The sequence below is a fragment of the Rhinoderma darwinii genome, chromosome 1 (assembly GCF_050947455.1).
Source record: "Rhinoderma darwinii isolate aRhiDar2 chromosome 1, aRhiDar2.hap1, whole genome shotgun sequence".
Classification (NCBI taxonomy): domain Eukaryota; kingdom Metazoa; phylum Chordata; class Amphibia; order Anura; family Rhinodermatidae; genus Rhinoderma; species Rhinoderma darwinii.
In genome coordinates this window covers 159,347,821-159,373,138 of record NC_134687.1, presented here as the reverse complement: position 1 = coordinate 159,373,138, position 25,318 = coordinate 159,347,821, and the positions used below count along the sequence as shown (strand labels likewise).

The 25,318-nt window shown below is 39.9% G+C and overlaps 1 protein-coding gene and 1 long non-coding RNA gene across 2 annotated transcripts in view; one reads left to right on the top strand and one right to left on the bottom strand.

The window, feature by feature from the left end:
* The window catches only part of PRDM5 (PR/SET domain 5), a 275,353-nt gene that overhangs the window by 130,558 nt on the left and 119,477 nt on the right, over positions 1 to 25,318 (bottom strand). The window contains exons 11-12 of the mRNA XM_075849722.1: positions 12,466 to 12,550; positions 11,826 to 11,983 (exon numbers count right to left, since the gene is read on the bottom strand). Coding sequence (XP_075705837.1) covers positions 11,826 to 11,983; positions 12,466 to 12,550 — 243 coding nt within the window. The remainder of the gene's footprint in view (positions 1 to 11,825; positions 11,984 to 12,465; positions 12,551 to 25,318) is intronic.
* Positions 22,620 to 25,318, top strand: part of LOC142737819 (uncharacterized) — a 35,491-nt gene continuing 32,792 nt past the window's right edge. The window contains exons 1-2 of the long non-coding RNA XR_012880583.1: positions 22,620 to 22,688; positions 22,896 to 22,981. This is a non-coding gene — a long non-coding RNA (uncharacterized LOC142737819). The remainder of the gene's footprint in view (positions 22,689 to 22,895; positions 22,982 to 25,318) is intronic.

Genomic DNA, 25,318 nt, shown 5'->3' with positions numbered 1-25,318 from the left:
CCTCAAAGTATCCAAAACAGCATTCAGAAAGTGTTTCAACCCTTTAGGCGTTTTACAGGAATTGAAGGAAAGTAGAGGTGAAATTTTCAAATTTCATTTTTTTTTACAAAATTCATATGTAATACATTTTCTTCTGTACCACAGAAGGTTTTACCTGAGAAACGCATCTCAATATTTATTGCCCAGATTCTGCAGTTTTTAGAAATATCCCACACGTGGCCCTAGTGCGCTAATGGACTGAAACACAGGCCTCAGAAGCAAAGGAGCACCTCTTGGATTTTGGGGCCTCCTTTTTTCAGAATATATTTTAGGCACCATGTCAGGTTTGAAGAGGTCTTGTGGTGCCAAAACAGTGGAAACCCCCAAAAGTGACCCCCATTTTTTAAACTACACCCCTGAGGGAATTTATCTAGGGGTATAGTTAGCATTTTGACCCCACAGGTATTTTGCTATATTTTCTGGAGTTAGTCTGTGAAAATGAAAATCGACTTTTTTTCTGGAAAAACGTAAAAATTTCTAATTTTTGCAAGAAATAAAGGAGAGAAAGCACCCCAACATTTGTAAAGCAATTTCTCGCGATTACGGAAATACCCCATATGTGGTAATAAATTGCTGTTTGGACCCACAGCAGGGCTCAGAAGGGAAGGACTCCCATTTGGATTTTGGAGCTCTGATTTTACTGGAATGGTTTTCAGTGCCGTGTCACGTTTGCAACGCCCTGGAGGGACCTAAACAGTGGAATCCCCCCAAAAGTGACCCCATTTTGGAAACTATACCCCTCAAGGAATTTTTCTAGTGGTATAGTTATCATTTTGACCCCACAGGTTTTTTGCTGAATTTATTGGAATTAGTCTGTGAAGATGAAAAGAGACTTTTTTTTGGAAAAAACACAGAATTTTCTAATTTTTATAAGGAATAAAGGAGAAAAAGCACCTCAAAATTTGTAAAGCAATTTCTCCTGATTACGGAAATACCCCATATGTGGTAATAAACTGCTGTTTGGACCCATGGCAGGGCTCAGAAGGGACGGAGCACCATTTGGATTTTGCAGCTCAGATTTTGCTGAATTGGTTTCTGGGGGCCATCTCGCATTTGCAGAGTCCCTGAAGTACCAGTACAGTAGAAATTCCCCAGATGTGATCCCAATTTGGAGACTATACCCCTGAAAGAATTAAATTAGAGGTGTAGTGAGCATTTTGAGCCCTCAGGTTTTTTTCATAGATTTTATTAGAATTGGTCCGTGAAAATGAAAACATATTTTTTTTCCAATAACCTGTAGCTTTAGCTCAGAATTTTTCATTTCCACAAGGAATACAGGAGAAAAGACACCCCAAAATGTGTTACACAATTTCTCCTGATTACGGAAATACCCCATATGTGGTTGTAAACGGCTATTTGGACATACGGCAAGGGTCTAAACGGAAAAAGTGCAATTTCGTTTTTGGAGTGGAGATTTTACAAAATTAGTTTTTGACGCCATGTTGCATTGCGCTGATGTACGAGTACAGTGAAAACTCCCGAGAAGTGACCCCATTTAGGAAACTACACCCCTCAAGGAATTCATCTAGAAGTGTAGTGAGCATTTTGACCCCCAAAGGTTTTTCAGAAATTAGTGCACAGTGGATGTTGCAGATATAAAATTGACATTTTCCACATATATGCTATTTCAGTGCCCAATGCGTTGGGCCCAGCTTGTACCACCGGAGACCTACGCCCCATAAATTGTTAAGCGGTTCTCCAGAGTACGGTAATACCCCATATGTGGTCATAGACCGCTGTTTGGGCACACTGCCGGGCCCAGAAGGAGCGCCATTTGGCTTTTGGAGCGCAGATTTTGCTTGGTAGTAGTTTTGTTTAGTGTTTTACTGGTGTTTCAGTTTATAATGTGGGGGCATATGTAATCTGTGCGGAGTACATACATTTTTGCGTGACACACTGTCGTTTTTATTGGTACCATGTTTGGCTACGCGCGACTTTTTGATCACTTTTTATTCCATTTTTTTGGAAACAACGTGATCAAAAAAGGAAATTCTGCCATTGTTTTTTATGGTATTTTTTTTACGGTGTTCACCGTGCGGGATAAATAATATGATATTTTTTTAGGTCAGGCCGATACGAACGCGGCAATACCTATTATGTCTAGTTTTTGTCTTTTTTTTCATTTTTTTTCTAATTATAAAGGGCTTGGTCAGGGAAACAAGGCGATTATTGTTTTTATTACGTAAAACTTGTATTTATTTATTTATCTAAAACTTTTTTTTTACTTTTTTTTCACTTTTTATTTTACACATACTAGGGGACTGGAAGATCTGATCTTCTGATCCCCTGCACAATACACTGCACTACTTCTGTATGTACTGATGTAGTGCAGTGTATTGTAACTGTCACTTTACAACTGACAGTTGAGCCTATTATGTCCTGCCTTGGGCAGGACCTAATAGGCTCCCGTACCTGGCAACCAGGAAGCCGTTGCTAGGCTTCCTGGTTGCCATTGCAACCATCAGAACCCCGCGATTTTTCGCGGGGGGGGGGGCAATGGGGTGCAGAGGGAGCTCCCTCCCTCTGTATCAATCACTTAAATGCCGCTGTCGCTATTGACAGCGGCATTTAAGGGGTTAAACTACAGCGATCGGAGAGGACAGTGATCGCTGTAGTTGCAGTGGGATGTCGGCTGTATATTACAGCCGACATCCGATGAAGATGGAGCGAGCACAGCTCCTGTGCCCGCTTCATCCTCAGGGCGTTACTATACGCCCATTTTCGGGAATGGGTTAATAAAAATAGTGTTTGTTTTTTTTACACCGCTTTCTCTGATCTCCTCACGTATCTCACAGAAGTGAGGAGATCAGAGAAAGTGACAGGAGCTTTCTCCTGCAGAAAACGTCACAGACGGCTGTGATTGGTCAGTCTTCAGAGACTGACCAATCACAGCAATCGCCGGCATTGGGGACTGCTAATTGGTCCCCAGGCCGGTAGCAGAGACGGTTAGCTGTCAATGACAGCTGCCGCCGCTGTTCTGTCACTATGTGATTTCACATAGTGACAGTTTATTCCTGCGCCGTAATAGTAAGTCGAAGGTACGCTGGAATAAGCGGCCAGCGACGTACTATTACGTCGAAGGTACGCAAGGGGTTAAAACAGAAGGAATGTTTTCCGCATATTTTACTTTCCTAACATATTGGAGCCTTAACTAATTTTATTTTTTCATAGACGTAGTGGTATGAGGGATTATTTTATTCCAGGATGAGCTATAGTTTTATTGGTACCATTTTGGGGGACTTTTTGATCACTTCTTATCCTATTTTTTGGGAGGCAAAGGACCAAAAAACGGCAATTTTGGCATAGTTATGGCATAGTTATTTCGTAGTTGTTTTTTTATACAGCATTTATCATGTGTTAGAAAATGACATGTTAACATTACAACTGCTTGTCAATACGATTACGGCGATACAAAATTTATAGCACTTTTTTTGTGTTTTACTACTTTTTGCACAATAAAATAACTTTTGTAAAGGAATGTATTTTTTCTGTTGCCGTGTTGTGAGAACCATAATGTTTTCATTTTCGTTGACAAATCTGTATGAGGGCTTGTTTTTAGATGCGCTATAGTTTTTATAGGTATAATTTTTGGATATGTGCGACTTTTTGATCACTTTTTATTCCAATCTTTGGAAAGCAAGGTGACCAAAAAACATCATTTCTGGCATTGTTTTGTAGTTTTAATACAGCGTTCACCGCACAAGATAAATAACATAATATTTTTATAGTTCAGGCCGTTACCGGCGCGCCAATATGAAATATGTATGGTTTATTTCTGTTTTTCAATAATAAAGGACTTGATAAGGGCAAAAAGGGTGATTGTTTTATTTTATTACTTGAAACGTTCATATTTTTATTTTTTACATCTGTTTTTCACTTTTTTTACATTTTTTTTTGTCCCACTAGGGGACTTGAAGATCCAACTGTATGATGTCTATTCTAATACATTGCACTACCTATGTAGTACAATGTATTACAACTGTCAGTCGTTCATTGACAGCAAGCCTATTAGGCTCCGCCTTTGAGTGGGGCCTTGATCGCTGCATCTAAGGGGTTAATGGCAGCGATCAGAGCCAGCTCCAGTCCTTGCCATTACAGCAGGGTGTCAGCTGTAACATACAGCTGACACCTGCAGCTGATGACGCGGCTCAGCTTCAGAGCCCGCGCCATCTTCCTGTCGCAACCAGAAGCCTTTTAGGCCCCGCTTCCGTAGCCGGCAGATCGGTAGCCCAGCATTAAGCCTCCGGTTGCCATTGCAGCCATCGGCACCCTGGCGATCTCATCACTGTGGTGCCGATTGGCTACAAACTCCTTAAATGCAGCGGTCGCTTTTGACCACAGCATCTAAGGGATTAATGGCAGGGATCGGAGCTAACTTTGGTCCCCGCCATTACAGCAGGGTGTCAGCTGTAACATACAGCTGACACCTGCGGCTGATAGCACAGACTCAGCTTCTGAGCCTGTGCCATACATTTGTCTACGACAAGTATACGACAAATTGCGGGAAGAACTAGCTTTCCGTGAGGTATTCTTACGACAAATGTTTGGAAGGGGTTAAAGAATGCAATGCAAGATGATGAATTTCAATATGGACACTGAGCTGTTAGCGGTGTGTCTGTTATCACTGCGTCGACATACTCCAATCAGAGTTCTGTATGCGCTATTGAATATGAATGGAGTATAGGACTCAATATCACTACCAGCTATGTAAAGCAAACTGTTTACCAAGTTAAACAACATAATACGTAGATTAGATCTGGAGGTAAAATGAAGCTCAAATATGTCAGACATATTTCAACTTGTATCTAGACAAGATAGCAGAAGGATATTTTAAGGGGAACTCTAGTTTCTACATGCACATATCTTCACAAACTCACCAGAACTAAAAATAGCCAAAAATCTACATGATCCAGATGACTGTAAACATTTGAGCTCCGATGCAGGGGGGGGGGGGGAATAGATGTGAAAGTGCTCTGATCTCACCCCTTTAGTAGAGAACCCCCCTCCCCCAAATGTCACTAGATGACTGCACAGGGGAGAGATAAAAGTAACAGGCTGGGATCTTTCTTCCTGCTCTCTCTTGCAGCTTCCCCTCTTAGTCAGCAGCTCTGTTTAGTGGATATAGTAGTATAACACAACGATGTCCTTATTTTAAAGGGACTCTCATAATGACAGGTTCTCTTTAACTGCATGTATCTATGTCATATCGGAAGATCAGTCTAATTAGATTCCACTTGAAATTGTGTTTTATGGTTTCAATTGCTTATCTTGTAACATACAACAAATCACATTGAGGTCTTATGCACACGGCCATATTACAGAACCATACAACCGCCAAACTTTAACAGAGTGATAATATGGTGCCCATATAAGTGTATGGGACCTTAGCGGAACTCTGCATTCCTCTGTTTTCATATAGAAACATACAGAGGTTTCTTCTTTCAGATTCCATGTGAAAAATCGTGGCATGATCCATTAGACTTCATATATATGAAGCTATTCTCCCCTAAAAGTATTTCTTCTGAGGAAGACTATCACCATATATACGCCACCTGATGGAGCAAGTACAGCAGCACACATACAGCCTTTGTGCTCTGCCGTACAGGATACGTGCACACGGTTCTGCAATGTGAATGAGCCTTTAGGGTATGTTCACACGAGGGCGTCCGTTACGGCTGAAATTACGGGGATGTTTCAGCCTGAAAACATCCCCGTAATTTCAGCCGTAACGGCATGTGCAGGCGCTTGAACGCCGCGTCCATTACGGCCGTAATTAGCGCTGCTATTCATTGGAGTCAATGAATAACGGCTCCAATTACGGCCAAAGAAGTGACAGGTCACTTCTTTGACGCGGGCGTCTATTTACGCGCCGTCATTTGACAGCGGCGCGTAAATATACGCCTCGTGTGAACAGACAAACGTCTGCCCATTGCTTTCAATGGGCAGATGTTTGTCAGCGCTATTGAGGCGCTATTTTCAGACGTAATTCGGGGCAAAAACGCTCGAATTACGTCCGTAAATAGGCCGTGTGAACATACCCTTACTTGCTTGTTCTAAGTAATTCAGGAAATATGCAGTGTGATTATATAACTATTCCTTGACTGAGATCGATTGGAACAGTCAGGCTGGGTTCACACGACCTATTTTCAGGCGTAAACGAGGCGTATTATGCCTCGTTTTACACCTGAAAACACGGCTACAATACGTCGGCAAACATCTGCCCATTCATTTGAATGGGTTTGCCGACGTACTGTGCCGACGACCTGTCATTTACGCGTCATCGTTTGACAGCTGTCAAACGGCGACGCGTAAAATGACTGCCTCGTCAAAGAAGTGCAGGACACTTCTTTGAAACGTAATTTGAGCCGTTTTTCATTGAATTCAATGAAGAACAGCTCAAGATTACGGGCGTCAATGACGCCTCGCATAATGCGAGGAGGAGCATTTACGTCTGAAACGACGCAGCTGTTTTCTCCTGAAAACACAGTCTGTAATTTCAGACGTAAAAGCCAGTTATCGTGTGCACATACCCTCACACTTCCACTTACTGCAAGCATACGTTTACAATACACCGTGCATTATAAACGAACAATGTTTTTTCTTGTGACATTTTAAATGATTTCTGGGTCGACAAGTTGAGTGAAGTAAAGGAATTGAGTTATAGCAGACAAAAAACATCTGTGTGCTCACTGACATTGTGTGCGTCAAAAGCAGGCCAAATTGTTGTTGCAAACACTCTAAATGTAAAACAGATGCATAACAAGCTTGTATTAATTTATTTCTAAATATGCAAATCAATAAACTAAACAAAGATTTTTCTGGACTTCACTTTTTCTCCTATGCTCAATAAAAAGTCAACTTGTGTGCACATCACAAACACCAAGAAAAAAGTTGATTTTCTTAAATGATGATGTAAATGAACACATTAATTTATAGCAACACGTTAATTAGGTAAACCTTTAATGATACCCTACATTTATTACAGATCAGGTGTGGGTTTAGAACCGGACTGCACATAGGCCCACATGTAACAATATTGGCTTATTTGTGTCAGTCTAATTTTTTTTTTTTGCAGTAGTTGTAATTTTGGGATGAAAATATTAAATGCTGCTCGCCATCTGTTATATTAGCCTCATTTTATATTGGAGCAGGTGTGATATTGCTGGCGGTGTGCAGATGCAACTTTTTTGAAACTTTTTAAAAAGTTGTATTTTATAAATTTAGATAAAAAATACCTCCACTGATAACCACACCTACTTGGCTAACATGAATCTCAAAGTGGCATGCTCATTTTTGGTTTATGTACTCTCCATTTCAAAATATCTTTATACCACCTTATTTAGATATGGTGATATGCATTATGGATATGGATCCCAAATACACTTGTATGCATAATTAAAGAGATTGTCACAGAATCAAAAATTAACGCATATCCACAGGACAGGCGATAATTGTCTGATCGCTGGGGCCGGCCCCACCGATTTTAAGAAAAGGGGTCCCAAACCCCCAGATCCTCCTAACCAGGGGCGTAGCTAGGGGGGGCAGGCGGGGCACTTTTCCCCCGGGCGCAACTTAGAGGGGGCGCCAATGATCAGTGTCAGCGGCCTGCCTCCTGGGTGAGCTTCTGGCCTCAGGCGCAGGGCACAGCAGCTAAGAACTGGTGCCCGACTGTAACAGTAGCTGTAGTTTGTGCTGCTAACAAATCTGCCCCTTCAGCCCCCCTCCCTATTCTTTACACCTCTCCTCAGGCTGCTTCTGTTATCATTCGGGACTTGAGGGAGGGGGAGGGGAGACTGTCTGCGGCACTGTGTCGGGCCATCAAGCTGCAGAACTCCCTTCACAATTATCCTACATAAAAGGTAAGTGCATGTGTGTTTACAATGTGTGCATGTAATGTGTATATTTGTGATGTGTACATGTGTATATATAGTGTGTGATGTGTTCATGTCTGTATATATAGTGTATGTGATGTGTACATGTGTATATATAGTGTATGTGATGTGTACATGTGTATATATAGTGTGTGATGTGTTCATGTGCGTATATATAGTGTATGTGATGTGTTCATGTGTGTATATATAGTGTATGTGATGTGTACATGTGTATATATAGAGTGTGATGTGTTCATGTGCGTATATATAGTGTATGTGATGTGTTCATGTGTGTATATATAGTGTATGTGATGTGTACATGTGTGTGTGTGTGTGTGTATATATAGTGTATGTAATGTGTACATGTGTATATATAGTGTGTGATGTGCTCATGTGTGTGTATATAGTGTGTGATGTGTTCATGTGTGTATATATAGTGTGTGATGTGTTCATGTGTGTATATATAGTGTATGTGATGTGTACATGTGTATATATAGTGTATGTGATGTGTACATGTGTGTATATATAGTGTGTGATGTGTTCATGTGCGTATATATAGTGTATGTGATGTGTTCATGTGTGTATATATAGTGTATGTGATGTGTACATGTGTGTGTGTGTGTGTGTGTATATATAGTGTATGTAATGTGTACATGTGTGTATATATAGTGTGTGATATGCTCAGGTGTGTGTATATAGTGTCTGATGTGTTCATGTGTGTGTATATATAGTGTGTGATGTTGTCATGTGTGTGTATATATAGTGTGTGATGTGTACGTGTTCATGTGTGTGTATATATAGTGTATGATGTGTTCATGTGTGTTCATGTGTGCCTATGACTTTCATTTTGCTGCATTTTTCGCAATGCTGGGAGATGGTGACATCTCTGAAAAATGCAGCAATTCAGTCCACTTTCCGCAGCAGGAATCGACATGCTGCGGTAGGAAAAATACGTTCCGCAGGTCAATTTCTGGTCAGAAATTTTACGCAGAGTGTGGATGGGATTTGATAAGTATCACCCACTTTGCTGCTACTGTATTTTGCTGCGTATTTTCCGTCCGCAATTCCGGATGAAAAATACGCAGCAATTCCGTTACATGTGGACAAGCCCAAATGCAGTAGCAACAGAGTGGATGAGATTTGAACAAATCTCACCCACACGATGAGCGGGAAAAGGCTCAGTAATTGACCTGCGGTCTGTTTTTTTAATCCGCAGCATGTTAATTGTATTTGCGTAAATGCTGCTTATTTGTTTTGGGTTTTCCCCATTTAATTCAATGGGGAAGTAAAACTCGCAACAAATAGCAGATGTTGTGTTTTTTTGCGGCGGAAATGCAGTGATTCCGCTGCAAAAAACGCAACTCAGGAAAAATTTTAATCTTATACTTACCTAGAATTCTATTTATTTTTCCAGGCCGGCATCCTGGGATGACGTTTCATCCCATGTGACCGCTGCAGTCAATCGTAGGCTGCAGCGGTCACATGGGATGAAACATCATCCCTGGGCTGCAGGATGTAGGAGGGAAGCGTCGCTATGGTAAGTATCCATTTTATTTTTCTGCTCATTTTTCCGCAGCGGCCGTTCCTGGCCGAAAAACAGCACCACTCGGGCAGTGCTTTTACACAGCGTATCTGCCCTGTGTGAACATACCCGTACAGTATATACAAATAGTAGCTGCTGTATTACAACGATACAGCTGCAAACCACGTCAACGTGCTGCATTCCCTCGAGTCAGAGCAGTTTTCAAATGATTGTTAATGTTCATGGAGTTTTTTGCAGACATTAACAATCATCTAAAAACTGCACCGACTTTTGGTAAAACTGCATGTGCTGCGTGTTTTACTGGACAATGATTGTTACGATCTGATTGTTTGCAGTAAATGTTATGTACACCTTTGAAAGGGATTTTTTCTTTAAATGTCAGTCACTGTGTTTTGTGCAACTTTATAATTAGTTTTTATTAAAAAATATTTTAACTTTTGAGATACAGCTGCTCTGTATCCTGTATACAGAGCAGCTGTATCTTGCGCTGAATCCTAAACTTGTCAGGTCTATGGGACTGATTGGTTCAGTGTCAGCGGGTCCTGTGTGTCTCTGACACGCTGGATCTACCTGTAATACATGACATCTAAGTTAGATGTGATAGATTACAGGTGGATACAGTAGACTACGCTATTGATACCGCCAATAAAACGGAAACCTTGTGAAACGGAGAAAAACAAAAACCATTAGCACCGAAAGCGTTACCGTTGAAATGGTAACGGAAAGCTATGGTTTCCGTTTGGTTTCCGTTCGTGGGTTCCCCTGACGGAAAGGTCTGACTGAACCACGACGCACGTGAGAACGAAGCCTAATTATTACTGTATGATCTGTACAGATGATGAAGGGTACTATTTTCTGGGGTATAAGCAACTCCCAGTATAGGATTATCATTATTCAGGTCATACTGGAAGCTGCCAACCTGACTTTGCAAATGATCTCTGTACTGAAATGTATTTGTACTGAGCTTTGTTCTGGTGTTGTATTCATGTACTGAGCTTGGTTCTGGTGCTATATATATATATATATATATATATATATATATATATATATATATATGTATGTATATATATATATATATATATATATATATAATGAGCTTTGTTCCGGCACTGTATATATGTAATGAGCTTGGTTCTGGTGTTGTATATATTTACTGAGCTTGGTTTTGGTGCTGCATATGTGTACTGAGCTTTGTTCTGGTGCTGCATATATGTAATGAGCTTGGTTCTCGTGTTGTGTATAGAACTATATTGATTGTAAAATGTACAAATGTTTTTATGCTCGAGTTACATAAAAAAAATGTGGAAAAGAAATGACACGTCATTGATTGGTAGAGAAAACAAACATGGTGAGGTGGAAGGAGCTGTCAGGAAAGAGGTTGGGGGGGGCACCAAACTAAATCTTTGCCTCGGGTGCTGGAGAACCTAGCTACACCTCTATCCTCACTGCAACCCCTGCAGTGAGAAGGAGCTTGACTCTAGTGGCAGTTGAGCATGTGCCAGCCATTGCATTCAATGTCTATGAGAAAGACGGAAACAGCCGAACGCTGAACTCGGCTATTTCCTTCAGTCCCATAGACATTGAATGGAGCAGCAAAGCGCATGCTCAACCATCGATCCATTCCATGTTCTCCTCACTGAGGTCAAGCAGTGAAGAGGAACAGGGGGTCCAGTACCCCCATTCTCGCGATCAGTGGGGGTCCCAGTGGTGGGGCCTCCAGCAACCAGACAATTATCACCTATTCTGTGTATGGATAGGTGATCATTTTTGATACTGATGATACCCCTTCTTTAAGTAGAAACTCTGGGGAGTGAATGAATGTACAATACCAAGTCCAGGCTCCTGAATTTTTTTGGGGGTTATTCCGATATAGTAAACCAATTGTGAGTGGTCTATTTATTAATTTTGATTTGCATAGAATATAAGACTAAAGAGGGTTTTACACTGGTAAATTACCGGGCAGACAAGTGTTCATATAACGCTCATTGCCGATAATTGCCCTGTGTAAAGAGGGCAGTGATCAGCAGATGAACGAGCAAACGCTCAATCATCTGTTGATTGTGTCGTTTAAAAAAACTGAAATAGTATCGTTGTCAGCACCACATCTCCCTGTATAAGGGAGACGTGCTGCCGACATGATAATAATGTATGGGGCCGAGCGATCAGAGTAATGACTGCTTGTCCCCATCCATAGCTCCGTGTGACAGGAGCAAGCGAGCGCCGATCAACGAGCAAGAAGCAAAATTTGCCGGTGTAATAGGGCCTTTTTATATGCCATTCATGTGATTTATTATCTCTTTTCAAACATTGTAATTTCCAGCATATTAACATAAAGCATCAAAGGATGTAAATTAGCAGTGTTAGTTGTTTACCTTCTTGTGATTCTTGTAAACATTTCTATGGGCAAATCCTTTTCCGCAGAGTTTGCACTGGTAAGGTTTGTCCTCGCTGTGTATTATTTTGTGAGCGGTCACTTGATCAAGTCGTTTGAAGGACTTACAGCAAACCTCGCAGGTGTAGGGGCGCTTCTCTGCAGAAAATGATTGGGGACATTTAATCTGTTGTTCATTAGGAAAGGAGGTAGAAGATGAAAGGCAGACAGAGTCCGCTCCGGAGAGACTGTTACATTTAAGTCTGTCCAATTAAGATTAACCAATTAGAAAAGCATCTAATGCCCTTTTTAACATGATGGTTCATAACGGATGGAATAGCGAGACACTGCCACATTCTTCACAATAATCTTCCCAAACCGACATCGTATTAACTAGCTTAAATCAAAAGAGAATAACTTCAAAGAAGCCTTACTACAAGATTATATGTTGGAAGATATGCAATGCATTTTATGGGTAACACAATGAGGTTCAGAAGTAATTTTTTAAAATATGAACTCTCATCCATAAAACTACTGTACACTGAAACATGTATTATTTTTATGCTTTTACAAAGTAATACACACTATAAGGCAATTCACATGCTGGGGGAGGGTGGAGGGGTAGTGAAGGGTGCTTTTACCTGAATGAGTTATCATATGCCGTCTAAGCTGGTTAGCCGATATAAATTTCTTGTCACAATCCTGACACTCATAGATCTCGTGAACCTGCGGAATAAGTGTGTAACAATAAGAAAAAATGTGATTGTTCTCTCACTGCAAGTATTAAGCACTGGAGATTCCTGTTTAACAATGTTTCCCTGAACAAATCTAAAAACAGAGCGCTTACAAATTAAAGGATAAAATATATGCAATTTTTCCCATATGCTTTTTGTATAAATTACTCATGGATTTCAGCATTTCTGCTTGGAGATAAAAGTACACAGCTTGTTTCAGTAAGTGTGTGTATCAGAGCTGTACCTGTGTGTCCATCACATGATCAGTACACATTTTTTACTCATGGTAATAAAATAATACGTTCCTATTGAACGACTGCAGGCAGAGATCTTGCAATGAGGAATTGATAGAGAAAGTGTATCGGAAAATGACCAAACTTTCTATTAATAAATAAACTTCATGTGCTGAAACCGGAATAACCCCTCAACAAAACGTGCATCATATTAATGAACATATATTGAGAAGTTTCGTATATATATATATATATATATATACACATATATATATATATATATATATATATATATATATATATATAGGAGTTGCACCCACTGCTGAAGCTGTGCTGCTTTCCTCTTTTTATATATATATATATATATATATATATATATATATATAAAAGAAGAAAGCAGCACAGCTTCAGCAGTGGGTGCATCTCCTAAGAGCCCTCAGATAGACAGCAAACAAAAGAATTGAGGCAGCACTCCAAAGTAGTGGATGAATGAAGTAAACAAAATTCAACATAAATAGAAAGTGTTTCAACTTTTGATTAAACAATTAAATATTAAATTAAAATGCTGTCAGTAAAAATAAAAGAAAAGGCTTTAAAGGCTATTCACACCTTTGATAAAGTTTTTAAAAAAAAATATAAAATAAAACATACTATCAGTGTGATTGGTGCAACTTTGTAATTACTTTTTATTAAAAATTATTATTTTTAATTGTTGAGATACAGCTGCTTTGTATCCTGTATACAGAACAGTTGTATCTAGTGCTAAGACCTGAATCCGTTAGGTCAGCGGCACTGGCTGGTTCAGTGTCAGCGGGTCCTGCATGTCTCAGATAACAGGTGGATCTTGCATGTCGATCACATCTAAGTTATGAACTTAGATGTGATCGATAACAGCTCGTACATAGCCTTTAATGTAAAATTTTTACAAACTATTTAATTTAAAGAGTATCTGTTTTATTTTTTATTTTTTATTTTTTTTAAAAGAACAAACATTAGCCCCTTTAGGAAAATATTTTTTTTTTATAAACACAGGTTATTAATTATTTTTTATATACTTTTTTTTTTTAAATCTTATTATGTCACATGCTTTCAAGATGCAAGAGTCAGATCTGAACTTCCTGGTTTGTTGATTCTGGCATCCCCTGCGTCCTCCCACGAGCCCCAATGGCAGCATCCAGTGTCAGAACACGAGATCTCGCTGGTTATGGCAAAATCTTGACTTTCTGGTTAAAAGAACTCCATCTACTGTATTAATACAGCCGTTATCGATCAGTAAGCATTAGTGCCGAAGTTACCAATCGGTAACTGCTGTATTAATACAGTATTTTAGACAGAAGCGTGAGTAATCCTGATAACCAGTGAGATATAGCATTCTGAGACAAGTTGCTGCCGCGGGGGCTTGTAGGAGGACGCAGGGGATGTTGGGATCAACAAACCATGAAGTTCAAATACCACTCACGCGGAGAGTAGGGTAATTTGCATAATGAACACACTAAAATATTTAAGAACACTAGTTTACAATGAATGTAGAATTCAGCTGTAAGGCCTTGCGCACACTTCCGACACATTTTTCACGGTCGTTTGTGATGGATCCGTGTGCCTGTTTTAGCGGCCGTGTGCACTCCCGTGTGCACTCCGTGTTTCCGTTTCCGTTCACCGAGCATGGTACTGTCCAGGGTGCTGAAAGAGTTAATGGGCTGCACTGATCGGCGGTAACTCTTTCAGCACCCTGGACAGTACCATGCTCGGCGCTCGGAAAATACAATTTTAATGTAATTAAAAAAAATAAATAATAAATTTCATACTTACTTTCCTCCTGTCCGGCCTCCAGCGATGACGTTTCATCCATGTCGCCGCTGCAGCCAATCACAGGCTGTAGTGGCGGTCACACACGTCTGGATGACGTCAGAAGGCCGGCCTCCAGGTATGATGCTTCATCCCACGTGACCGCCTCTGCAGCCAATCACAGGCTGCAGCGGCCTCTGCAGCCAATCACAGGCTGCCGCGTCAGAAAGGAAGGTCGGACTGGAGGAAGAAGAGGAACCCGTCACCAAGACAACGACCGGGTACGTATGAACTGATTTTTATTTTATTATTAATCAACAGCCTCTTTTCTCTATCAGTGATTGATAGAGACAAGTGGCTGCCGATTAGTGTAATATTTCTGTTATGTTTTTCTGCCCACCCGGCCGTTGCTAGGCAACGGCTCCGTCACACACGGACGGCACACGGATGCCTTCCTTGTGCCTTCAGTTTTTTTGATGGCCCCATTGACTTGCATGGGCCTCACGGTCACAGAATCTCAGACCAAAGTAGGACATGCTGTACTTTGGATCGGAACGGAGCAACGAGACCGTCAAAAAAACTGAAGTAGGCATGGCCCCATTGAAATGAATGGGTCAGTGTGCTAGCCGTCAGAAAAATGGCTTGCACCCTGAAGGAAAAAACTGAAGTGGGCATAAGACTTCGTTCCCAAGAACTGCTGATAGCAGCAGATTTCTGACAGTATTTGTATTAAAAAATATAAGCACTATGGGCACTCACTTCATTTACATCTGCGTCAGGGTCCCTCTCCGACGTTCCGTGTGAGCTTTCCGTCGGAACGGGACCCTGACTAACACAAACGTAAACCAAGGATTTCAGTGGTGATGGATCCGGTGCCAATGGTTTCCGTTTGTCTTCGTTGTGCAGGGTTCCATCGTTTTGACGGAATCAACAGAGTAGTCAACTACGGTATTCATCCCGTAGTCAAAACGACGTCAAAACTACGGAACCCTTGCACAACGGAGACAAACTGAAACCATTGGCACCGGATCCGTCACCATTGAAATCAGTGGTGTGATGGAAACGGAAATCTTTGGTTTCTGTTTGTGTCAGTCAGGGTCCCGTTCCGACGGAAAGCTCCGATGGAACGTCGGAACAGGACCCTGGCGCAGATGTGAACGAAGCCTTACTTGCAAGTTTATCGCTGCAATGCTCCCACCTGTTAATTTATATTACAGAATCCTTTTATGGGATCCCTTATCTCACAATTCCCGATAGCTGAATAGAAAATAAAGACTAAAATAGCGAATTTCAGTTAATTTGCCTTAAAGGAAAACAAAATGTTGTCCCTTTTCTGCATTAGATGCAATCGCCTTCCAAGGATACCGAACATTAATCAACTGACACCCAAGGGTAAACTATCTGAGATTCCTACAGTTAATAAACACTAAAATGTATAGTTTTTCCTATCAAAGACAGTGTAATTAAACCAATTGCAGATCATAGTGTTCTGTTTACTCCTTTTGATAACACTGTGAAGTGGGATGTTAAGTCAAAGTAAATAGTGTAAATGGGATAAAAAGAAATGTAACACTCTTGGGCATGCCATTTACTAAAGCTTTGTTCCCACATCTGGCAGCGTTGGTGCCTGAAACAGGAAACTGAACTGAAGGCCACAATTTGCTATGCACAATTTGAAGACACACAATTGTAATCAGGGGATCTCATTACAATCTGAAACTGTAGCTTTTCTATGGACTAATATGGTAGTTGCATGATGTGAAAATGACCTAAAAGAAGAATAGTATATAATATGAGGGTATATGAACTTGACCGAATTACGTCGCCGTGGACTTCCGGGTTGTACGTAGCTGTAATATGGCATTCATAAAACTCAATGGGGTCCTATTGTACCTCCATTTGCCTCTGATTTCATACGGAAACATACCTAGTTTTTTTCCTGACTTTTTTCCCTGACTTTTTTCCTGCTCCACCGAACGCCATATTATGGAGAAATTTCTCCTCTATGATACAATATCTCCATAATATACGGAGGCACCATACTATGGCACACGGAGTACCTCATTTAGAATTTCTACAATTCTGAGCTTCACTGCAATATCGGTGTCCATTTTTTTCTGCACAACATTTACATATATGCAACTATTATACAACGATATATAAATGTAGGCATGGGATTATATGTGATTATATTCTAATGTTTAAAATAGTTTTTCATATTTTATTCATTTTCATGATAATTACAGAATTTCCATTCTCACTGCCGTCTGAGGCAGAAGTGAGGCCTCATCCCCTGTACAGAGAACCAAGGATGCATTGTGTAGAATTGTGGTTTGAAGATGATGGAGAAAGGGATAACCCCAAAGAACACCCCTCTTACATCTTAATTTTTATTTTAGATATGACACTGCACTAAACTGAATCAGATTCTAAAACATATACACAAAATATGAATAAACACTATTATTAATAAAAAATTAAGCGTCAGTGAAAAAAAAAAGTTACGGCTGTGGGGCAAACCATTTTTTTAGGGATTAAACAGAATGGGGATCTACTGTCCCAGGTTAAAAATGTTCTGTTCACTGCGTTCGTCAACTTAGTTGATAGAGTGCCGGATCTGTCGCACAACTGACATCAATGGCGCACGATAGGCCCCATTGACTTATTATACGGTTTGTCCGGTACCGCCGTGGCCGTCCGTCATTTTACTGAAAGAATAGTGCTGTATGCTACGCTATTTTTTGTCACGTAACACAATCTGTGGTGGGGGCTCTGAACACAGCCTTCAACGCAGATGTAAACAGAACTTAATACATTCTTTTTTATACTACTGTGGTCATGCAAATGAATTGTAGACTTCTGCAAAGAAGTAGCTAAACAGTTTGTCACTGTCAGGAGACTATATATATATATATATATATATATATATATATATATATATATATATATACATATATATATACATATATACAGATATATTTAATTTTATTTTTGTTTAGTTGTGTTGAAGTGGGAATTTGAGTAGTGACATACATAAAAATGTGCCAGAGATTATCCATGTTATATTTTTGGCTGAAAGGCGATGTATAATTCTGGCCAACTGGCTTGATTTAGTAAAATTGTCAGTTGATGTAATGGTAAAAACAACTAAACACTACATGTACTTGAACAGATAAATAGCTGAAAGAATGAAAGAAAAAATGTTGGAAGAATTTCTATAAATGAAATATGTACAGTAGACAAACAAAATTATATTAGGAAACTGATTAAAGTTTAGTTTGTTCTTTTTTTTGGGTTTCAAGTGCATTAATATATTTACCGTGATTTTTAACTTAAGCCAGTTTCCCACAAATTACAGAGACATGACTTCTGGAAACAATTCCCTATGTATGCTCATTTTAACATGTAGGAAGTTCATTTGAAAGAGCAGACCATTAGCAAAAACAATCAGTTAAAGAGGCTCTGTCACCAGATTTTCAAACCCCTATCTCCTATTGCAGCAGATCGGCGCTGCAATGTAGATAACAGTAACGTTTTGTTTTTTTTCAAAAACGAGCATTTTTGGCCAAGTTATGACCATTTTTATATTTATGCAAATTAGCCTTTCTTAAGTACAACTGGGCGTGTTTAAAGTTATGTCCAAGTGGGCGTGTATTGTGTGTGTGTAACATCTGGGCATTTTTACTTGTTTTACTAGCTGGGCGTTGTGAATGGAAATGTATGATGCTGACGAATCAGCATCATCCACTTCTCTTCGTTACCACCCAGCTTCTGGCAGTGCACAGACACATAGCGTGTCCTCGCGAGATCACGCTGTGACGTCACTCACTTTCTCCCACAGGAACTTCATCGCGTCGGATGAACGAGGACACGCTGTGTGTCTGTGATCTGCCAGAAGCTGGGTGGTAACGAAGAGAAGTGGATGATGCTGATTCGTCAGCATCATACACTTCTATTCACATGCCCAGCTAGTAAAACAAGTAAAAACGCAAAGATGTACACACACAATACACGCCCAGTTGTACTTAAGAAAGGCTCATTTGCATAAATATAAAAATGGTCATAACTTGGCCAAAAATGCTCGTTTTTGAAAAAAACAAAACGTTACTGTTATCTACATTGCAGCGCCGATCTGCTGCAATAGGAGATAGGGGTTTGAAAATCTGGTGACAGAGCCTCTTTAACCAAGCAATTGCAACAGCGCAATAAAGGGAACACCGCCAAGGGTTACCAACGTTTCCTACTCCTATATACAACTAATTTTATGTTATAATATTCTCCAGGAGGATTGTAGCCCCACTTGTATCATGATATTTCAATACACCATCACACACTAAAATGGTAGTTTATTGTGATTTTTTGATAGATGTTTAACCCCTTAATGACCAAGCTAGTTTGGACCTTAATGACCAAGCGGAAATTAATAAAAAATAGAAAAATTGAAGAAATTTTGTAAAAATTAACATTTTTCCCTATTTTTAACTGCAATATGTCACATATGTACACACATACTGTACAATTTTTTTTAATTAAATATATATTTCCATCTCTTTACTCTATTTTAGCAGCACTTTTGAAAAAATAAAATAAATTTTAGAGGACTTAAAAATGTAATAATAATTGTATAAATTTTGAAGTACATTTTGTTTTCCTGCACCAAGCCAGATTTTCAGAGTCTCATAGGTCTCAGAATGATGGAATGACCCCATTTAGAAAACTAGACCTCCATAAGGTATTAATCTAGGGGTATAGTAATTACTTTGAGCCCACAGTTTTTTGCTAAATTGAATACATAGCAGGTGAACAAAAAAAAAAAAGTCACTTTTTTTCATAAAAGTATCAGTTTGAAGACCGATTTCTTTGTAAAACAAACATGAAAATGAAGAAACACACCTTAAAATCTATCAACCTGTTTGTCCTGTGTTCAAAAATACCCCCATTGTGGCCCTAATGCGCTGCCTGGACACACGGCAGGGCCCAAAAGGAACAGAGTACCTGGTAGCTTTCAGGGCACCAATTTTGCTTGAAAATGTTTTAGGCCCCAATGCACATTTGGAGAGGCTTTGAACTGACAGAATGATAGAAACCCCCAAGAAATGACCCATTCTTAAAACGACACACGTTAAGCTATTCAGGAGTGTAGTGAGCATGCTGACGACTATGTTCTCATAAGGGAGGCATGTCCTGAAAAATGCATTTGCCTGTTTGACTATGTCTTGCTAACAAAGCAATTGTCCCACATTTGTGTCATTCTGATGCCGTTGTGAACACATTCTAGTCTGATATATAATAAATTATAGTGGGAAAAATCAACTGTTCTGGAGTGAAAGGCAATATATTTAGAAAAAAATTGAGGAAAACATATCCAACTATGTGGCAAACTGGAGTTTGTTCACGAGATAAAAAACACCTGTAGGGCTATGATGACATCTTATTTTTTATAGTGACTGGTCATACAACGTCTCTTTAGCCTCATCAATCACTATATAAGGGACGAACGTACCAAGCGACGCGGTACACCATAACAGACCCCTGCCCGGCAAGGTAGGAACCGCTATGCGTACAACAACCAATCACCTACAGAATATATAAAGGGACAGTGTCCAAAAGCATCTATAGGAACAGTAAAGGATCACTAGTCCCCAAAATAATGTCAGTATTGCCAGAAGTATTGTCGGATGTAAGAGATCCAGTAAAAACCCGAATAAAACTGTAGTAAAGCCTATGGTGTATTGATATGGAACAGCTCGAATATTAGAGATCCTCCAAATAAAAAAAATATGCCCATTTCACGATACAGTAAAACAAATTGAGCTTTGAGCGGCAGGACATAGTCATTACAGGTCATCTTACATTTTGAAAAAAAAAAAAAGATGTGCCATTTCAGTGACAACATAGGGTCACATTTTGAAAGCTATACCCCTTATGCTTTTTATCTAGGTGTGTAGTGAGTATTTAGACCCTACCAATATTGAGGCCTTAATACTTAATGCGCCTTTTCTCCTGTGCTTCAAGATAGTCATCTAGGGGTATAATTGAAATTTTTAGTTTTATTTGGTAGTTGTTTTTTTTTAAATGTTAATTGGGACAAAATGGGAAATAAAATACATTTTAGAAAGTAAATACCCAGGCGATAGGAGAAGGCAGGAAGAAAAGGGACTTAAAGAGGCTCTGTCACCAGATTTTGCAACCCCTATCTGCTATTGCAGCAGATCGGCGCTGCAATGTAGATTACAGTAACATTTTTATTTTTAAAAAACGAGCATTTTTGGCCAAGTTATGACCATTTTTGTAGTTATGCAAATGAGGCTTGCAAAAGTCCAAGTGGGTGTGTTTAAAAGTAAAAGTCCAAGTGGGCGTGTATTAGGTGCGTACATCGGGGCGCTTTTAATACTTTTACTAGCTGGGCGCTCTGATGAGAAGTATCATCCACTTCTCTTCAGAACGCCCAGCTTCTGCCAGATCACGCTGTGACGTCACTCACAGGTCCTGCATCGTGTCAGACGAGCGAGGACACCGGCACCAGAGGCTTCAGTTGATTCTGCAGCAGCATCGGCGTTAGCAGGTAAGTCGATGTAGCTACTTACCTGCAAACGCTGATGCTGCTGCAGAATCAACTGTAGCCTCTGGTGCCGGTGTCCTCGCTCGTCTGACACGATTCAGGACCTGTGAGTGACGACACAGCGTGATCTCTCGAGAACACGCTGTGTCTGCACTGCCAGAAGCTGGGCGTTCTGAAGAGAAGTGGATGATACTTCTCATCAGAGCGCCCAGCTAGTAAAAGTATTAAAAACGCCCCGATGTATGCACATAATACAAGCCCACTTGGACTTTTACTTTTAAACACACCCACTTGGACTTTTGCAAGCCTCATTTGCATAACTACAAAAATGGTCATAACTTGGCCAAAAATGCTCGTTTTTTAAAAATAAAAATGTTACTGTAATCTACATTGCAGCGCCTATCTGCTGCAATAGCAGATAGGGGTTGCAAAATCTGGTGACAGAGCCTCTTTAATTAAGATCAATAGAGGTGTGGTATATTCTAAAGCACTCTTCAATGCAGAGGGCCGGTTTAGAGGGGCAGGCCTCACAGTAGTGAGTGATGTCTTTCCTAACGCCCCTCATCGAGCACACTCGACACCTTCTTTGGAGCCTCCTTTTCTTTTTCAGTGGGGGGGGAAGCACGCCAGGGAAATGCTGCCCATGAACAATTCTTGAGTCCACTATTCCAGAAGCACTGCTGCTTCCACTGCCGCTCTCCCCTTCCTGGTCTCCAAAAATAAAAGTTTTAATAATTGTTTCTTGAAAATCAAGAAAAGTCCCCCTATGGCCTGCACTTTTATACAGAACAAAGGAATTATATAGTGGCACTTGTGTCAGGTATATGGCCAATTTTTTATACCAGGTTCTTGATTTTCTGAGGGCATTGTAGGGTTGCAGAACCTGGTCCGAATGATCCACCCCTCCCATGAACTGGTTGTAGTCCTGGATACACACAGCCTTGATGGTCTGCTCTGTGGTTCCTTGCACTGGGACAGGGCTGGATCGGTCTGCATGGAGAGTGGTCAATACAAGGACGTCACGTTTGTCCTTGTATTTGACCAGCAGCAAATTGTCGCTGCAAACAGCCCTGCTTTCCCCTTGGCGCACTGTATGATCTACAAAGTCCTTGGGGAGACCAAAAAAAAAAAGGGGGAGACGAAACCTCCAGCTCACCTTTTGTATGTGGATTTTGCACTTTGGTCACCGCACGGATCCTCGCGTCGGCACGCGATGTGTAGGCAGTAGAAAAACAAAACAGAGTGGATCCAGCGTTGCTGTGAATAAAAAGGAACTGGTTCCAAGTTTAATGGATATATTTTAAAATTAGGATCAATCTAGATGATGTCCTAGAGTGCTTAGGAGAGATGAGAGAAGATTGGCAAAGCCTACGCGTTTCAAACGCTTCCTGCCTTCTTAATCATGACTGGATTTGACTAACTGACTTGTCTCGTGTCTTTTACACATGATTACATTAGTGTATGTGTTGATTGCGTTCCAGGTGCTTGCAGTCTCCTGGAGCGCAAACCGGAAGTAGGAAGATTCTGCGTTCCATTTACATCGGCACACTGTAAGTATAAATGATTTAACGAACTGGCCGGATACACTTTTATTTAAGGGATGAGAAAAGATGGTAACTGGGTTGTGAGAGCCCCGTCTATTTTTTGTTGTTGTGTGGAGGGAAAGGATTACACCGGGTTGTATCTGCCGTTGTTCGGTCTGTTTTTGATTGATGTCACTTCCGGTATGACGTAAGTGTTGTTGTTTTGCGTTTCAGAGTCACATGGAACTCGTGGAACGCAGGACCGGAAACAGTGCTACCCGTGTGTATCGAAGGAGGAATTCCATCTCGTTCGGAGCTTGGTAAGTATGTTTTTAAGTATTTATAGACATGAAGAAAGTGTAGAGAAAGTACCTTTCAGTAGAAAGAATTGAAATTTATACTTATATAGTATGTAAGTATAGATGAGCGCCAGTTTGTTTTTAGTGTAACACCAAAACAGTGAAAATAATAAACATAATTGTTACTTTATACTTTATTATTTTTTTTTTTTGTGTAACTTTTGAATTATTTATAATTTTTTGTTATTGTTTTTTACTCATATGAGTGATAGGTATATTATTTTGATTGTCAGTTGGATTTAGTGGGTTAGGCCAACTAGAAATAAGGGATGAGAGCAATAGGAAGGATGTAGGGTGTAAAGAATGAGAGGATAGTGGGCTAAAAACTTATACCTGTTAAAGTTGTATTTTACTGGAGTATAATTAAATTGATAAAAAGGATGGAGAACAAAAATAATAAATGTTTATTATATGTAAATTGTGATGTGAGAATAGATTAAAAAAGTCTATATTTGAAGATCAAGTTGTTGGAGATAACTTTTTGTTTTTTGTTTTTTATTTTTTATTTTTTACTCTTAATTTTTAAGTGACCCTGTGAGTAGCTTGTATATAGAGAGTTACTTATGCCTCTAGATATGGGTCAAGTGAGGACCTCATTTGTGGCTCGGGAAGAAAATTTGTTGGATAATTTTGCGACATTATTTGTTTATGGGCTGGATAATGCGACCAGAATGAGTCAATCTGTCTTAGATTACAATTGGTTGAACCAGTCAGAAAATTGGTGAATAAACGGATAGACGTACTTCGTCCATTGTTCCATTTTAGTAATAATAATGGGAACCTATTATAGAGAATAGTGTTGACTGTGTGTTATTATTGGTTAGTAGTGGAACATGAGTTCCTTTTTTAAGTTAAGGCCATTGGGGACTCAAGTGTTGAGTCTGTAGATCCAAAAAGCCTCTCTCTGATGGATTTTGTGTTGTAAATCACCACCTCTCTTTGGAAGATGTACTTTTTCTATCGCCTAGCATATTAGTGATTTTATTGTTCTATTGTGACACGAGATGAAGTGTTTGGCCACGTTGGATATATTATAGATGTTAGGGTTTCTTATATAACTTAGATGTTCTAGGATTCGAGTTTTGAGTTTTCTACTGGTACACTCTACATATTTCAAGCTGCATGCGGTGCATTCGATTATATAAACTACCGAAGTAGTATTGCAGTTGATGTAATTTTGTATTTTGAAAGTTTGAGAGTTATTTGAATTAGAGAAAACTTTGGTGGGGTGAGTGGTGGTACAAGTTTTACATGGGTGTTGACCACATTAGTAAAAACCTTTGCTTTCTAACCAGGTGGTTTTAGTTTCTTCTGAGGTGAAGAAAGAGGGGGACAGTATGTTATCCAATGTGGGTGCTTTTCGGGCTACTATCTTACAGCCTCCTTGTAGTATGGACCGAAGTCCATCATCCTCCATCAGGATGGGTAGGTACTTGTTTACTATTTGTTTGATTTTCGTAAACTGGTTACTTTGTTGTAGTACTAAGACGGGTACTTTTGGGTCTAGTTTCTTGTTTTTATTGGATTGTTTAAGTAGATTGACTCTAGGAGTCTTTGTAGTGATATGATTTGAACGATTAAGTGACCAATTGGGGTATCCCCTGTTTTTTAGTCTTGATTGTATTTGTTTCTGTTCCACAGCATATTGTTCTTCTGAGCTACAGTTTCTTTTTGCTCTATACATTTCGCCGATAGGGATGGCCATGATGGTTTTCTTTGAGTGGTTACTGCTGGCATGTAGTATTGTATTGGCTGTGGTAGGTTTGCGATAGGTTTTTGTTTCTATAGTTGACCCTACTTTCCCCTCTAGAATTAGATCCAAGAATGTTATTGTTGTTTTATCATAGTTATAGGTGAATTGTAAATTGTGTGGATTGCAATTCAAAAACTCTGCAAATTTGGGGATACTTGAAGTGTCACCCCTCCAGATGAATAGGAGGTCGTCGATATATCGGCCAAACCATACAATATTGTCTCCAAACGGGTTGTTCGTGGAGAAGATATACTGTTCCTCCCACCATGCCATTGTTAGATTGGCTATTGAGGGGGAGAATTTTGCTCCCATTGACACCCCCCTTAATTGTAGGTAGAATTTTCTGTCGAATTGAAAGTAGTTATGCGTCATCAGGAACATGAGTATATCTAATATGTATATTTGAAAATTTTTGGTGAAAGTACTGTGTGTAGCCAAGTGATGTGTTAATGCAGCATAGGCAGTCTGGTGGGGGATACTTGTGTATAGTGCAGTAACGTCACAGGTAAGCCATACATCATTTTCATTCCACAATCTGTTTTGGA